Source organism: Diospyros lotus, chromosome 4 (genome assembly GCF_014633365.1).
Source record: "Diospyros lotus cultivar Yz01 chromosome 4, ASM1463336v1, whole genome shotgun sequence".
Classification (NCBI taxonomy): domain Eukaryota; kingdom Viridiplantae; phylum Streptophyta; class Magnoliopsida; order Ericales; family Ebenaceae; genus Diospyros; species Diospyros lotus.
This window is the reverse complement of record NC_068341.1, coordinates 15,185,524-15,203,480: the sequence shown is the minus strand read 5'-3', so window position 1 is coordinate 15,203,480 and position 17,957 is coordinate 15,185,524. Positions and strand designations below refer to the sequence as shown.

General features: G+C 38.4%; 1 protein-coding gene across 1 annotated transcript; it reads right to left on the bottom strand.

Annotated features, from left to right (window-relative positions):
* Window positions 1-3,633: 3,633 nt before the first annotated feature.
* LOC127800399 (uncharacterized) lies at window positions 3,634-16,743 on the bottom strand. The gene is given in 7 exon segments (XM_052334986.1): window positions 3,634-3,875; window positions 4,000-4,122; window positions 4,213-4,318; window positions 4,471-4,631; window positions 15,295-15,567; window positions 15,661-15,722; window positions 15,725-16,743. Coding segments are annotated over 7 exon segments (990 nt in total). The 5' UTR covers window positions 15,852-16,743; the 3' UTR covers window positions 3,634-3,737.
* Window positions 16,744-17,957: the final 1,214 nt, after the last annotated feature.

Below are 17,957 nucleotides of genomic sequence, written 5' to 3'. Positions count from 1 at the left end.
TTTTATATTTTTAATTATTATAATATATATTGGACGGTTCGGTTTAAAAATGAACTACGAAACCCCCAAACCGTGTGGTGTGCGGTTTGGGGGTTTCTCAAATCGTGCCGGATCACCACTTTAAAAAAATTGCACGATCCAGTGCGGTTTGGTTTGGTGTGGGTGGTTTTCGTGGTACGTCGATTTTTTTGAGCACCCCTAAAAATTCCTAACCAAAAGAGGAAAATAAATGGAAAGAGAAAGAAATGTTGTTTCAGATCAAAATCGGAAACGTTAACATACGAATTGTCAATTTTTACAACCCAAATTAGGGGGATAGTAAGCTAAATTTTTGTTCAATAGAATTACAACTCTCGCTAGATAATAAGAAACATCTCATCCATTGAAGAGTGTATGTAGTATTTTGGAACATAGCCACCATGATCTTTCTCTTTTAATAGATGTTGTGAATGAAGTTTCTTAATTTTTAATCTACACACTAAAAACGATGCAACAATTTTGTCCCATGTTATGCTATGTCGAGTAAGCAGTCATCACAGGGATAGGGATTCGATTTTATTTAAGCATGCCAACCAAATATACATAAGCATTGAGAAAAATAAACAAATAAAAACATCACATGATATGATATGATAGACCCTATTTAGTGCTCGTACTCATATTTATATTCAATGTAGGAATAACAAAATGACAAAACTTACTGACACTCACGTATTTATCTTTGAATCATGTTAGATGTACATTATTTTTGTACATATTGAGCTATACAAATGAGTATTATGACTAAAATATACACCGTCTCCATACACCTCACGCGCCTTTATACGTCTTATGAGGGATATTTTTGTCATCGGTACACTTTTATATAGCCCAAAGTGTACCAATAACATTATTCTTTATCTTTGGTGATAGACATACTCACTCATTTAGATTCACATATAAATAAACATGGTGCACTAATGACTAACCAATACTACAATTAAGATTCTAACTAATTACTTCCACGTGTCATAAGGAATTAGTTTTATTTTACATTCATAATAGATAATTTAATGCATTTTTATTTTTTTTTTATTCTCAAAGTATCATACATGTTTACGACAATAGGAGGATATGGCAAATCATACCATGCCTTCTTATTTCCCTATTTAAATGCAATTAAAGTAGAATGTTGTGAAATTTATAAATTGAACAAGTATATGAATATGGTAAAACCAAAATAATATAATTCCTCATAGACAATGCTTTAGAAAGTATAACTCTTAATTGCTTCTTGTTTAGGTAGTGATGTGGCATAACCTAAAATTACAAGAATATCCTTATGCACTAATAGTCTCACTTGTCACGTAGATTGCCCAAGAGACTGACACGTGGCAAATTCACAATTCAATGCGAAATTCGAAAAATCAAGGCTGAATCGTGAGACCCGTTCCAGTTTGACTGGGGATCCTCAGAAGTTGTGCCCGCCCATCTCAGGCACTCTATAACGGACTTGCCTATAAAAAATAAGGGTCCTCATTAGGTATGACCAAGCTTTCTAACTCTTACATTTATTGCTACTCGCATTTACTCTATTTATTTGAGAGTCGGAGTCCACCCTGGGGGATCCTAACCCCGTTACTCTGTTGTCTTGCAAGTTCTATTCTCGAGATCCGATAGCTCCAAGTCCGAAGCTCCACTCCCGAGGTCCAATTGCTAAGACGACATGTGGTGGTCGGTCTCAAATACTATTATCAGGTAGTATCAAAGTCATCTAACATTACATAAGAGCATATAAAGAAACATTTAATATAAAAGTTAATAACTAAAATAATCGATAGCTTAAAGTGAGTATTCTAATCGACAAGCGGACCTCGAAGATAGAACAACCTTAAAGAATGGAATAGAATGAGTATAATATTGCTATGTTTTTTTGGGATTATCGCCCTTATGTGATCTCTCGCTACTCGTGCTCTTAATTTTAACAAAAGAAGTAAATTACAGGTGGAGACTTTGTCTCACTGTGTAGGACAATGAGTCAAACCCCATGACCTACTAGTACGAATCCTAACTTATTATGGTCCGACCACTTGACCTGTGCTCTAGAGATTAATATTACTATATTGATGTTATGTTGGGTTTTATTTCAAAAAAAAATAAGGAGCCTTGATTTAACTATAGGGGTTGGACCTTTCTTTTTCTTAAAACAAACCTAGATTCAAGCTTGTTTTTAAAATAGAAGATTAGACTTAGTTAAGACTAAGCCTTCTTTTTTTTTTTTTTCCAAAAAAAATTGTAGGGGTTAGGCTTATTTTAGAAAGATTAGATTTGGGGTATTTAAAATACAAGTTTGGGCTTAATTAAAACTAGGCTAGAACATTAGGAATAAATATTTTATTATTATTATTACCTTTTAAAATAAAGCTCAACCCAATTGTTTATTATTTTCTTAAGTCCAATTGAAATTAAGAATTCATTATATATTAATTTATTTATTGAGCTTGAAATTGGAATAACTTATTATAGAACAAAAACTTAAATAGGAGTAACAACTTATCCTAGTTTAGGATTAGGTTGGAACCAAACATACCAAAAGCCCTAAATCAAACTTTAGGGTTTGAATGGATTTGGTTGTAATTGTCATTGTGCAAAAAACACATGCCATCATTGCAATGGGGCACAGAGGAAATCTTGGCTAGCTACGACGACTAATGATTGTCGTTTGGTTGTAGCCACATTGTCTTGTTTGGAGAGTGGGGATATTGAGCCCAATAAAAGTGCAACAATCTCGAATCATATAAGGGATATATCTAGGATTTTATTGATAAGAAGAGGAAGAGACAAACCGTATGCAAAAAGCCCCCAACTTAGCTAAGGGCTCAATAGCAAATTGAGAAGAATCGAGAGGGATCGGAGAATTGAAGACTAGAAACTAGAAGTTTGGCCTCAACCCTCATCCCAAACCCAAACCAAACAAGAACAAAGAAAAAGATAAATAGTCGATGTTTACCTTGTTCTTTCTAACAATTATTCGAGTTTGTCAAAGCCAAACAGCCTCTTAATTCACAAACTCATCATAAATGGAGTAATTTTCTGTGTGTATTTATAAGAAGAGAGAGGACTAACAACCACTTAAGAGGTAAGAACAGGTGATTCTTTCCATCAAGATGACTACCGCCAACCACTACCCTTTACTTAGCCCATTATCCCATTTAATTGGGCATGGAGAAAATTTCTCTTGCAACCACATCCAAGCAATTGCTAATTACATCTTCAAATTTATATGAATCACTTAAACACTGTTTTTGCTACTACCACCGTTGAGCTAAAGATATTAACAATTGAAAAGAAAACATAAAAAACTAAAAACAAAAAAGCACAAAAATTAGGAAAAAATTAACTACAATGAACGAAAGAACATAAATCATCAAACGTAGCCTGTTTTCGAGCCCAGCTCCGCATCCGTCCATAGAGAGGATATACTTGGAAATGTCTCTCTTAGGAAGCATTCATAGTGCGTCAAGAAAAGTATCAAGTTATTCAGAGATTAAATCGGCCCATTCTAACAAGGGGCAAGATGAATGAATGAATGCGAGCTAGTTAGATGCAAATCGAACGGTACCTTAGGAACACCAAAATGGATAATACTTGGGGGAAAAAAAAATCAAATTCTTTTAAATGCATTGAATAAGTAGCCAAGAATGTGAGCATCTTGGATACGAGACAAGTTATAGTCAGATGCAAGAATATTTGTTTTGTTATTTCTTGTACATTCTAGACTCGGGAGAGTTTTGCTGCAAGGATGACAGGGGCTTTCTTGGCGAATCATCATCAGTGAAATCGAGTTTCCCCTCAATCAGGCTGCACAGCCTGGGGCTAGATTTTCTCTTGCTCCCCTGCACAGCAAGCAAATGATGCGAACAATAATTTTAGCATGCCAAGCAAGTTATACGAATCTTAGGCCTGTGACGTGAATACATGTGTGCATCTAATGAGTAATATACTCTTTTCCTGACTCACCTTGGCAGACGTGCTGCTGGCACTGCGTTTTTCAGCAGATCCAGGATGGGATCTTTCTTTGTGCCTCATCAACCTTTCGTTCTCCTTATCCAATATCTTGTTTTGATCAAACAACACATTCACCTAAGCATATATAGAGTTGTTATGTCTACTGACATTCCATGTAAGTCAAAACAAAATAAAGAAAAAAACAAGTGCAATTAACCTGCTTACCTCCTCTTCAGCTCTAGTAAGATTAATCCTTAAATGTTCCTTGTCTTCCTGTAGAGATTTGACTTGAGCAGCCAGTGCAAGAACCTTCTGAGTTGAAGGCCTTAGGCTATCCATAGCAGAGAAAGAAAATTAGCAGAAATAGGGATTGGATACAACTTCAACCTAGAATTCTGCAGCCCTCAACGGCAGCAATTTCTGAAGATACACATATCATCATAATACCATAACATGTCCACATAATAGAGAAAATAATCCAACCTATTCCACATTTTGAGCAACTTTTGGCTTGCTTCTACTCTGCCATTTGCCTCTAGAAAGGCATGTGCAATTGGTGCAACTTCATCATTGCCCACCAAAGTTGTCACCAACGACTCAAGTATAAGTTGTTCCATGACTGAACCTTCTGCAGATGAATCAACCTTTTAAGATAAAAAGAAGAAAAAAGGAAAAATGTTCAGATTTTCGTCAACTACCACTAAGAAGCATATCAAACCATCAAGTTCACAATAGTTATTTGAAGACAAGTAGAAGGGACTGGGTTCACAACCTGAATATGAAACTAGCTGTTAAACAAAGATATACTTGTAAAAGACCTGAGTTGTGCTAAAATGATTTGTTTACCTCTTATAAATTAAAACAGTAAAATAACTAGGAAGTAGGACACTTTTCATTTTGTGTGTCGTTTGAGACAATGTGTAATAAAGAAACATTTTGGGCATCCGCATGTTCTAATATTTTATTATTATGCTAGTTTCTGAATGTCTAAGACACATGTTGAACGGATAACAAAGTTCCTTTAACAAAACTAGAACTCTCAACAAAATATTTTTCCAAACTAAAAATCCCCCTAAATTATTTCCCATAATAAAACTCCCCTGCCATGTCAGGCAAAAATAACAGATGAAGCCAAGGTAGAACCACTGGCTCAGACAACAGTTTTATTTGGGAACCAGTCCTTTCCATTTTAATGAACAATGGTTATCATATTAAAATGGGAACCACAACACACAGTTCACATTTTATTAGTGGGAACCAGTCCATTTTATTTATAAGATGGGAACCATTGGCCCAGCTGTTCCCAGTTGAAGCTGCTAGTTGAGTCAGGGGTTTCCAATGGGAACCACTGGCTTGCCCAACAATTCTTCTCTGAAACCGCTGGCTGAGCCAGCTGTTCTTCTCTAGGTCCTGCATCTCTAATGATGCACCTTCTGATATGGAAAGAGGAGTGTTATATTTTAAAAAATAATGTAGAGAAGTTTTAGTTTGAAAATTTATTTATGTGGAGTTCTAATTTTGTAACAAAACTCCACAATGAGCAGGAAAGCGTACCTCCACCAATTAGTCCCGAAAAAGATAAATGCCATTTCTTCTTCTTCATATATCTAGAATCTATGGAATCATCTTAGTTTGATCAGGTGCTCCTCCCAAGAGCTGCAGAGAGCAGTGACTGCTGTTTGATGCTTCTTATTCTTCTTTTTCTTCATATATCTTAAACGTATGGAGGCCATAATAGTTTGATCAGGAGCTACTTCCAAGAGTTACAGAGAGGAATGACTGCTGTTTGATGGGCCCCATTCTTCATGAATGCGCCTTTTATCTTCTAGTGCCTCACTCTCTTGTTGAATGGCCAACAAGAACATGAATGAGCACTTTGCCAAAGTTCTTGGTTCAAGCCATCCGTTTCACAAATCCCAGGGTCCCCATCCAGGACCCTTGGGATTTGTCTATCAACCCTAGGTAGTTTAGATGAGGAGGGAGCAATAGTCTCAAGACGGAGTAATTTGTGGGGTCAAGCCTATAGTTGAGATGTTGACAAGTGTGATCAACCCCCCTGGTAAGGGGGAACAGTAGAAGGAACTTTGAGGCTTTAATGAAGGTAAGTGACTGTTGCTTGTTTCCTTAGGTTGAGCCAATCATTTCTGAGGAAAGGCCCTAAGAAGGGGGAGTAAACTGCTCACAACAAGCTTATGAGGAAGGCTTTGTGGCATTCCATTGGATGAAGATTCCAGAGATTTAATGTTGCCACATGGCAAGCACATGTGCTATGTCATGGAGGGTTGTTAAGCTAGTGGGGAGCTGTGGCTTCACCTATGACAAGTTCAACTTTCCTGCTTTTCTATATGTGTGAACGCCTATAGCCTTAATTTTATTTCTTGCACTCAAATCTTTTGTCTTAAATACACCATTAAGTTGAGCCTGTCATCCATATGTAATAACGAAAGCCAACACCCATAGCCTATTGACTACAAATAAAAGCCATCCAGAACCTTCGTAAAGACCATTAATCATTCTCAATCATTATTGTCTCAGACCACTTATACCACTACCTAGGTTTTCATTGCAACCCATAAAGCCATTTCTTTTAAGAAACAAACAAGGTTCTTTTTGCTTGGAAGATCAAAAGTTGCATCCATATTATACCTTCAAGCTCATAACTTGAAAAGGCAATCTTGATATTTAGTTGCTCTAGCTACAATTCATACGTAACAACTAGCAACCAACACAGGGAGAGAACTGTATCTACAACTGGTGAGAGTACTTTATTGAGGTACACACCTTTCTAACCCTTTGCACCAAGTATGTATTATACACCTTGCATATTTGGTTCTTTATGTTTCTTCTTTCCTTTTTACTCATTTGCAACAACTTTTTTTACCCTTACATGGCACAAGCTGACCCCCTTAATATTGCATTGACCAAAATATACTACAATAACAGATTTCTGCATTCATAATTTTGTGTTGTGGATGAAACAAAATGAAATTGAATGAAAACTGGAAGATCTGAGAGAAAGTACCTCGTCCAAAATATTTGATTAATGAGAAATTAAATCTCTTTATAACAACCGAGAGGCTAACACATATATATAGCCTTAACAGCAAAGCTAAACAAACATAACAAACGCAACTAACAAATATTCTGCTACAAACAGAACTACAACTAAATAATACAACCATCCAAGATACAACACAGCAGAACACACAACCAGCAACACAAGAATGAGACTACAACCGAGATGTCTCATTCTCTCCAACAGTGGAAACATCTCTTTACAAAAAAGCAAGAGAAATATTTGTCATGTACCAGCTATGTGGGGGGGGTACCATATTTTTTGAAGACTAAAGACGATGAGTAGTTGTTACAGCATTGAGGGATTGTACCTAGTTAGTTACTGCTGTAAGAGCTTGTACCTAGTGAAATAGCTTAATTGCTTGTAATTCCCAGAATGTGGAGGCGGTTAGCCGCACATGGGTGGATGGACCAGCTTATATATTTACAAGCTGTCCACACCTGAGGAAAATATCTAATACCAGAATTTTGATATTCTTTTGAATCTCTCTCTCTTCTCTTCTCCCTCCATTCTTTGTTCTTCTAATTCCTTCTAAACTTCTTAATTCTTTCTCCTTTTCTAACATTATCACCGAATTGGTGAGAGAATTGGTCAGATCCTTTGGGAGCTGACAATATTGTGTACAAATAGCTCCTCACAAAGCGGGGAGTCCCATGCACTAGAGACACCCTTCATGCTCATGCATTCATCTATGGCTTTTGGCAAAACAGACACAACAAAAAAGCATATAAAACATAGCAAGATTAAAAAAGAAAAAATAAAGATTATCAGAGCTTTATGCAGTACAAATGGTCTAATTCTATTAACAGGACAAATTTTGTCTATATTCTATAAGTTCCTAAGCCAGATGGAGACATATCCAAAAAGAAGCAAACAGAAAAACCTTGTGGTCCCCCATCAACATAATGATGTCCAGCTGCTGCTGAAGTAGCTTTAGTCGGGTGTGGTTAAACCCGTTGCCCTAATACCTTTTGACTCACGAATCCACTTTTCTTAAATTGAGGCCATTGTTGCAAATGGGATAATTCAGGTAATTTAGTAATGATTGTTAGGCAGAGACTAATAAGATTTTTAGTGGCCTTAGAAAATCCCTTCCATTAGTTATTATACCATTGTTAATGTGTGATCATTGTGCTACCTATTTCACTTTCAATCAATAAATCTGTGGCTTATGGTTGTAGAACAACAGACATCCATCCCTCCTATGTTTTATGATCGTTGTATACTTACCACATACATGACCAAATTTAGCATGTATAGTCCAACCACAAATGACATATATGCATCAGTTAGTACTGATAACTCACACCAAGATATAAAGATTCATAAGGAAAACATTCACCTATAGCAGTTTAATAACTGCTAACACGGGCATATATTTTTTAAATACTTTTCTGTTTGATCAAAAAGTAGATGCATCCTGACAAAAATAACCATCACGACCACTTGAAAGCTATAATAGAATGATTCATGTCACTAGAGGTTGATGCACTTTGTCAATTAAAAAAACAGAGAAAAAAGGCAACAAAAATATAATATACTCTCATTTAATTCTTAATTACTGTCTATTGTTATTCAATAACTAATAGCTGTTATGTTCAATTTTTCAAGGGTAATTATTAACAGTGTGTCATGTACCTGGGGTATACTGTAATAAATAAAACAGTGGGGAGGAGATGATATAAGCAATTGTATAAGGGTAGTAGTGAGCTGTGAACTTAGGCAGTTATCCTTGGCGGAGATGTAGATGTGAGGAAAGCTATAAATAGTGGCCGGCCTTACTGTTTTGGATATGGAATATTTTGAATGAAATGAATTCCCTCCATTCATTTCTTCATTTCTCTCCCTATTCTTCTAATTCTGTCCTCCCTCTTACGAGATCCTTCTTGTTCTTACCGTGGTCTCTACCATTCGGAAGGGATCAGTCTTAGAACATTGCCGGATCCTCGTGGATTTGACAATTTAGTATTAGAGCCACATTCTGGGAATCGTGAGTGAAGGAAACGTCTATGGCGGAAGGCACATGAATGAAAGGATTGGAGGCTCAAGTGCAACAATGTAGATCCTCAATGACCAACTTGCAGGCAAGGGTAGATCAATTGGAGTTGGGATCGGATAGGAATCATGAGGCGATCATCGCCATGGACAGGAAGCTGGATGTGGCAAAAACTCAGATCTGAGAGGAGCTACAAGGATTTATGGTGATGTTTGCAAGGCAGCATCAGGTAAGCATTCTGCCTGATTTTCCCCCACGAGGGAGGACAGATCCAATTCTGACCGAACAAGGCATAACAGATCCTATGGTATCGGGGAGAAGAAGGAATCCGAGGACCACTGAGACGTCGATTGGGGAAGAAGATCAAGGTGAGCCAGGGGAAGCCGAATGGGAACAGCGACAAGAGGCGCTGATAAACCACAATCCGCATGGTTTACACATGTCGAGGACGGAAATTCCCTTGTTAGATGGGACAAACCCTCGCTGGTGGATTAGGAGGTGTGATAGGGTGTTCGAATGGTATGGAGTAGCAGAGAGGCAGAAGGTAACAATAGCAGCAGCGTATCTTAACGACGCAGGGGACGCTTGGTATCAAGGGTGGTCCACGGTCCAGGAATTCTACAGGTGGGAAGAATTTGTAGAAAAATTTTGCGAGAGGTTTGGAGATCGAGGACTATCTAATGTGGTTGAAGAATTTAACAAAATCAAACAGGTTGGAACGGTGATGGAATACCAACTTAGATTTGAAGAGCTGAAGGCTTTAATGCTCAACCACAACCCCTTCCTAATCGAGGCTTATTTCATTTCAAGCTTTATAAGCGGCTTGAGTGAGGAATTGAGACCCTTGGTGAAAGTGCTAAGACCATGTACTCTAAGCATGTTGCTGACAGTGCTAGGCTGCATGAGGTGGTAGTGGAAGCACTGATGAAGAAGCAAAGGGCAGCGAGTGTTGCTCCAACGAATTCATTGCCTGGCAGGAGTTTTACCAGGGACTAGGGAAGAAGACCTCAGGGTATGAAGAACTTGGCGCTACCGGCTCCCAACCCCCAAAGAGGGAAGACCATAGAACAGAGGAGATAGGCAGGCCTCTCTTTTCGGTGTGGAGATAAGTACTATGTGGGACATTGATGTAGGAAACAACTATTGTTGTTAGAAAGAGAAGAAGAGGATCCAATAGAAGGGGAAGAAATAACACACGCACAAGAAGAAGAAAAAGACAATGGTGAGATATCCCTACATGCCCTTAAGGGACTCACCAACAACAAGATAATTAAGGTGGAAGGGCAGGTGGAGGAGAGTAAGCTGATAATCCTAATTGACAGTGGGAGTGGAGTACCTACAATTTCTTGGATAAGAGGACGGCTAAGAGGTTGAAATGTCCCCTGATTCCAACTCAACCATTGACAGTAACGGTAGCTAATGGGAATAAGGTAATGAGCAAGTCTACATGTGTAGGGTTCTGTTAGGATATGCAGGGAGAGAGATTTGAGGCCGATTTGAGACTTCTAAAATTAGGAGGATGTGATGTAATCTTGGGAGTCGATTGGATGAAGAATGTTAGTCCGATCTGTTTTGACTTCAATAAAATGGAGGTGACATTAGAAAATGAGGGAAGGAAGATGACACTTAGAGGCAGCAAGGAGGTGGGGGTATGCAAGATGATTACGAGCAAGGGGTTGTAGAAGCTACTCAAACACAAGATGAGCCAAGTGGCTCAATTGTTCTCTGTTCAGGCCATGAAGGAAGGAGAAGAGGAGCTAATTACAGAAGGGGGATTCATGTTAACCATCGAGAGTTCACCCCCATTCCACATTGAGGTACACCATTCTGATCTACTTAATATACTCCTAGTTGAATTTGAGAATTTATTTGTAGAGCCTCAATCTTTACCTCCAAACCGAGCCATTGACCACACCATCAACCTAAAACCCCATGCAAAACCTGTTAACATTTGTGCCTACCGTTACCCTCCTAACCAGAAAACTGAGATCGAAAAATTGGTTAAGGAGATGCTCCACAAATCTCTCATAAGACCCAGCCACAGTCCTTTTGCATCACCAGTATTGCTAGTCAAAAAGAAAGACGGTTCCTGGCGGTTTTGTATTGATTATCACCAACTAAATGAAAGAACCATCAAAAACGAATTTCCCATTCCACTCATTGACGACCTACTAGATGAACTTAAACAAGCTACTATCTTCTCTAAATTGGACCTAAGATTCGGATACTAGGGGTGTTCAAAAAAACCAATGCACTGTGGAAACCGGCCAAACCAGACCGAACTGGTTGATTTTTTATTTTTGCAGTCGAAAACGGTTTAGACGTTATACGAACCGCGCGGTTCGCGGTTTGTACAGTTGGCAGTTCAGTTTTAAGCCAAACCGCCCAAGAAAATATAAAAAAAAATTATAAAAAAATTATTATTATAAAAGCCACGCCCAACAGGTTAATTGCATAATTCATTGCTAAACAGGTTACTTTCTACTTTCAATGTTGAAATGTTGTATGTTAAATTACACTATTTTGTCTTTATTTTCTGCTCCTACTTGTTTACTTTTGATTGTCTTTATTTACTAATATTTGTATCTTTATTTACCATTTTTAAGTAGTATTTTTAGTGGTTTTAAGGCTCACTTGTACCAGATTTCAAACTGCGGTAAACCGCACCAAACCAGACCGCGGTTTGGTTTGGTCGGAAAATCGCACCAGCGGTTTGGCGTGCTAAAAATGGTTCAGATCGGCCAAACCGCACCGCACACATCTCTACCGGATACCACTAAATATGGATGAACCCAATAGACATTTCCAAAACCGAATTTAGAACACACCAGGGCCATTATGAGTTTCTCGTCATGCCATTTGGGTTAACAAATGCCCCCGGCTACTTTTCAATCTCTAATGAACCAGATTTTCGAGCCATACCTTAGAAATTTTATTCTCGTATTCTTCGACGACATACTTATATGCAGCCCAACCTTTGAACTCCACCTACAACATTTGAGGAGTACATTTGAAATTATTAAAATCAACAAGTTGTATATTAAGAGATCAAAGTGTGCCTTTGCACATAGCCAGGTGGAGTATTTGGGGTATATCATATTGGGCCGAGGAGTGAGTACAGATCCAAAAAAAATGATTGCCATGACCAACTGGCCAAGACCGAAGACTGTTAAGGCACTACGCGATTTTCTAGGGTTGACCGGTTATTATAGGAGGTTTGTGAAGGGGTATGAAAGCATCAGTAGGCCACTGATAGATTTATTAAAAAAGGATGGATTTGAGTGGGATCAAAAGGCAAAAGTCGTTTTTGAGTCATTAAAGAGAGCTATGAAGACTCTCGTGCTCAGCTTGACTGATTTTAGCAAAACATTTGTGGTGGAGACAGATGCAAGTGGAATGGGCATAGGGGCAATGCTCATGCAAGAAGGCAGACCCTTAGCATTTATTAGTCAGGCCCTAGTCCCAAAACATATGGGCCTCAATGTGTACGAAAAGGAGTTGTTAGCGGTTATTTTTGCGATGGAAAAATGTAGGCATTATCTAGAGGGAAACCAATTTGTTATAAAAACAGATCATGAGAGTTTGAAGTTTCTACTTCAACAGAAACTTCACACCCATTTGCAGAGGAAGGGAATGACTAAACTAATGGACTTGGACTACACAATACAGTACAAGAAGGGGAAGGAAAACATTGTAGTAGATGCTTTGTTTAGATGCCCTGAAGATGGGACAATTACTTCTATCTCAGCATTGGTTCTAGAATGGTGTCAAGAAGTGGCTAAGAGTTATGAAGGGGACGAGCAGACCAAGAATCTTTTGGAACAACTGATAATTGCTCTTGCGAGTAAAGTGGGGTATACGCTGATGAATGGGGTGATAAGATTCAAAGGTAGGCTAGTGGTTGGAAACAGTATGGAACTGAAGAGGAGGATATTGTAGGCCTTACACAAATCTCCTCTGGGGGGCCACTCCGGAGTCCAAAATACCTATCACAAGGTGAAGCAACTATTTAGTTGGCCTAAGTTGAAAGAGGAGGTGATGAAGTGTGTACTTGTGTGTGATGTGGGCAAGAGATGTAAATCGGAGACTGTGGCCTATTCAGGGTAGACATGGGAGAATGTTTCCATGGACTTCATTGAAGGGCTTTCAAGGTCAAAAGGAAAGGACTACATATTTTGTGGTTGTATACATATTTGTGGTTGTAGACAGGTTCTCCAAATTTGCTTACTTTATGGCCCTTACTCACCCTTACACAGAACATGAAGTAGCTCGGGTTTTCTTAGATCAGGTGGTGAAGGTGCATGGGGTACCGAAGACTATAGTGTCAGACCGAGACAAGATTTTCACTAGCCTTCTATGGCAGTAGCTAATGAAATCATTGGGAGCTAAGCTAAGCCTCTCTTCCACCTATCACCCTCAAACTGATAGGCAGATCGAAAGGGTGAATCAATGCCTTAAAACATACCTTAGATGCCTTTGTTTCACACACCTAAAAGGCTAGCATAAGTGGATTTCAGTCGCAAAGTAGTGGTATAACTCCTCCTACCACAGTGCCATTAAAATGACACCTTTCGAGGCCTTTTTGGCTACTAGCCCCCCCTATTACCAGCCTTTCCTGTATCTACCAGTGTGGCTGAGGTGGATGAACACCTACAACAACGACAACAGGTCCTTTAACAACTAAAGAGGGACTTAGCCATGGCCCAAAATCAGATGAAACAGATAGCGAATAAAGGAAGGAGTGAGAGAACATTCAAGGTGGGCGAGACAGTCTACCTTAGGCTAAAGGGACCACACCTCAAAGCCTTAACTCCAAGCCCTATCTCTAAACTGAGTCCTAGATACTTTGGTCCCTTTCCCATTACGGCTAAGATGGGAAATGTAGCCTATAAACTGCAACTATAGTAGGGAACTCAAATCTATCCGGTATTTCATGTATTGCTATTGAAGAAGTCGGTGGAGAACCGACCAGTCAATGCCCAGCTACCACAAACAACACCCAACTTTGAATTGCCCCTAGAACCTACTACCATTGTGGACCGCAGAGTCATTTATCAACATTGAGCCCCAATCATACAGGTGCTAGTGCAGTGGTCCAGCATGCCAACCGACAGTAGTACTTGGGAGTACCTCCCAAACTTACTTAAGCAGTTTCCTAGAGTTGCTAGTCTCTTAACTATTTCTTGAGGACAATAAATGTTTTAAGGGGAGGGTATTTGTCATGTACCTGGGGTATACTGTAATAAATAAAACAATGGGGAGGAGATGATATAAGCAATTGTATAAGGGTAGTAGTGAGTTGTGAACTTAGGCGATTATCCTTGGTGGGAGATGTAGCATGTGAGGAAGGCTATAAATAGTGCTCGACCTTATTGTTTTGGATATGGAATATTTTGAATGAAATATGAATTTGCCTCTCATTCTATTTCTTCAATTCTCTCCCTATTCTTCTAATTCTTTCCTCCCTCTTACAAGATCCTTCTCATTCTTACCGTGGTCTCTACCATTCGGAAGGGATCAGTCTTAGAACACTGCCAGATCCTCGTGAATCTGACATAGTGTTTCTTATATAGAGGTGAGAAGATGTTCAAGGGAAGGCACATATAGAACATTAAGTGGAACAGAGGCAAATTTCCTAATGCAAAATTCTTAATGAGAACAATTCATTTTTCATATCCTGGAGTCTTTATTATTATTTTTTTCGCTAAGAGGGAGTCTAAAAATTAAGCCAGCAAAAAGAAAAAATCTCATGCCACATGTAAATTATTAGATTGGAATGACAGCCTCATACCTCAGGGGTATAATGTTATGATATGATAGAGTTACAGCTGATTTACATCGTATCATAGAACTTCAGGATAAAAGAAGCTGAAATCACTAACAAGCGTGTTAAACTGAGCTTTATATAAGGTGACATCTCTGAATGAAAAGATGGAGCATTTTAAAGAATCTATAGAAAAGCTTGATAAAATTTTGATAGTACTACTCCAATCGTCCAAATAGACCAGAAAAACTATCCATTTCACCCATTCTTCAGTTCAAGTAATCAAATTGACAAGATAATTTGACTCTATTATCATCTCATCCTTGAGGTAGTCAAAAACTAATAAATGTTCTGAGAAATGTAATGACGTACTGAAATATGAAATAGTTCTAAAGAATACCACCAACAGTTTTTAACTTCAAATTAAATATTTGTCATGGTACCCAACCCCCCAAAAAAACCAATATATACCTTGTGAATCTCGCATTGATGCCTGTAGAACTGTAATTCTTCTGACAGGCTTCGCAACTTGTCCTCCAATTCATAAACTCGAATCTCGGCCTCTTTGGCACGTTCATCGGCCTCATTTCCAAAATCCATCAAAGCTTCTCGATCATGATCGTACAAAGAACACTCCTTTTCCCATTTCTTGCACTGGTTCAAAAGATTCGTGCACTCCGCCGCCAATTTCTGATTTTCCTCCACAAACTTCTTCAAGGCGAGGGCGTTCATGCTCGATTCAGCCTAAATCCAATCGACCAAAAAAAAAAAAAAAAAAATCATCATACAAAAACTAAAGTTATGACCATAATTAAAATTGACTTCGGGATTACAAACCCTGGAGCGTTCAATGGCCTCATCTTTCTCTTTCAATCTGGATTGTAGGTACAAGTTCTGGCCCGGAGTTGGATGAGGGCTTGTTCAGAGGCTCGAAGCTTTGACTCGAGAGTATGGCTGGATACGGGGAGGCCAAGAGCGTATTCTATGGATTCTTTGATATAATCATCGATTTCTGGCGGAAGATCCATTCCTGACCCTCAAAACCCTAGAAATTGAGGCAGGCCGAACGAGAAATTTGCGCAAAAAACACCTAGCTCTCTTCGAAATGAAGATCCGATGATGCTATCTCAGGTAAACGTGTCTCCACAACTCTGCTGGAAAATCTCAAAATGGCGACAGAATCGACTAGACAGAGAGAGGGAGGGGGGAGGGGATTTGTCTGAAACATTAATATTCTTTTGGACGGCTAGCCGTTGTAAAGGGTCCTTGTTTCAAATTGAGAGAAGTACTCAAATCATTTTTTGCTAAGCCCTGTTGGTCTACCGAGGCAAGATGACGATCTCGGGATCGGCCCGGCCAAGGAACCAGGCGGGCCTGCCAAACCGCCAGGCCTGATTGGCCCAGGGGCCTTAGCTTTTTTGGGAAAATACTTGGGCAACGACTAAGGAAACGATAGAAGACGCTCATCCTTGATGAATCGCGAGCTCTATCACCTTATTCTCGGTATTCTGTTAACCTTTTAAAAGTCTTAACAATGTTCACTTTATTAATCGATTTGTCAAATTAATAGAAACTTAAAATAAAATAATCATTCTCTTTTCAAGGTGGTGGGGGGATGCCCAAAGTAAATTGCATGCAAATCGAAATGGCCACAACTAGGACTCCAGACAAATTTGAAGTCTTATTAGGCTAACAGAAAGCAAGCAAGAAAATAGATACAGAGAAAGAGAAGGATACATTGTTGGACAAGTAGAAACCCAAGGGAGGGAGAAGGGAAAAGAAAGAAAAGAGCGAGTGCAAGAGCATGGGTGGACTTAGATTAGCTTACGAGGATTAGAATAGAAATTTCACCATGGCTGGACTTAGTGATGACAAATATTTAGTTGAAGACAATTAATCCCTTGACGTGCAAGTTCAGTTTGGTTCGTGCTCAATAAGATTTTTTACGATTCTGAGTTCTTGAGAAATTGATTTTTTTTTTTTGGCTTGTACTTAGCTTGAATAATGGAATCAAGATTACATGTCAAAATTGATATTTACTTGAGAAATCCATGGATGGTTTGTGTTTAGTGATTGACCACAACATAGAATCCAAAGCCAGAGTGTAAAACTATTTAACCTGGACCCAATAATTTAATTTAATTTCATCTATTACAATAGGAGTTTTGATCAGATTCTTGATTCAATCATAGTCAACTAGTTTGTTTTGAGCCATAATCATCTAACATAAAGTACAAACAAAATAAATTCCCACTATTGTAAGCCCCCCCACCCCAATACGATGATTGCCTACTGATGGAGATTTTAAGGTGACAACTAATGGAGATTGAAGAACAATTAAGAAAAGTATAATTGATAATGTCAGTCAAGATTCACTTTTAAAAAAAAAAATAAAGATGCAGAATAAACAAATTTAAAAGAATTCAAAAAATAAAAGAGTAATCCAAGAGACTCTCCTATCTAGGTCTCCATATACTTCGTGGATAACCTTCATCCAAGAGTTAAAGAAGACTCTCCAATAGAGTGATAAGTCTCTTAAAGGCCCTCCGAATGCAATCTTAATCAAAGAATGCCACCTAATAGGGTAACTTTTTACTCTCTCATCTATCAATTTCAATTTTTATAAATAGAATTTAGGGTTTAAGGTTCAACCTCTATAAATAGGGTAACTTTTTACTCTCCAATATGTAAAAACTCCTACACAAGTTATGTGAATATTTCTCTATTTTTCAACTGAAATTGATTTAATCATCAAAGAACTCGCAAGAAAGACACCATGCGCTCTAACTATTTTCTGTCTTACAATCTCCTAAAGACTAAAAGTTCTATTGAATGAATGAATTATTGTACCTCAACAACACCATTGATTGGAAACATCTTATATTCAGTTCTGGTGTAGTTAACAGCAACTTAAAATGTAAGTTTGCAAATGGTACACCAAACATGGGATCTGAGTAACTTTGCATCACAATGTTCAAGGGATCATCTGTGTCTGGGTTCATTATATATGGCCGTTACCAAAAACTCTAGCTTCAACAAAGAAAGTTGACAATATGATTTGGCCAGCTAATGACTACGCAGAAAGGGCGAGGGGTCTAAACTTTCTGTAGACAACAAAACCACATTGATCCAGT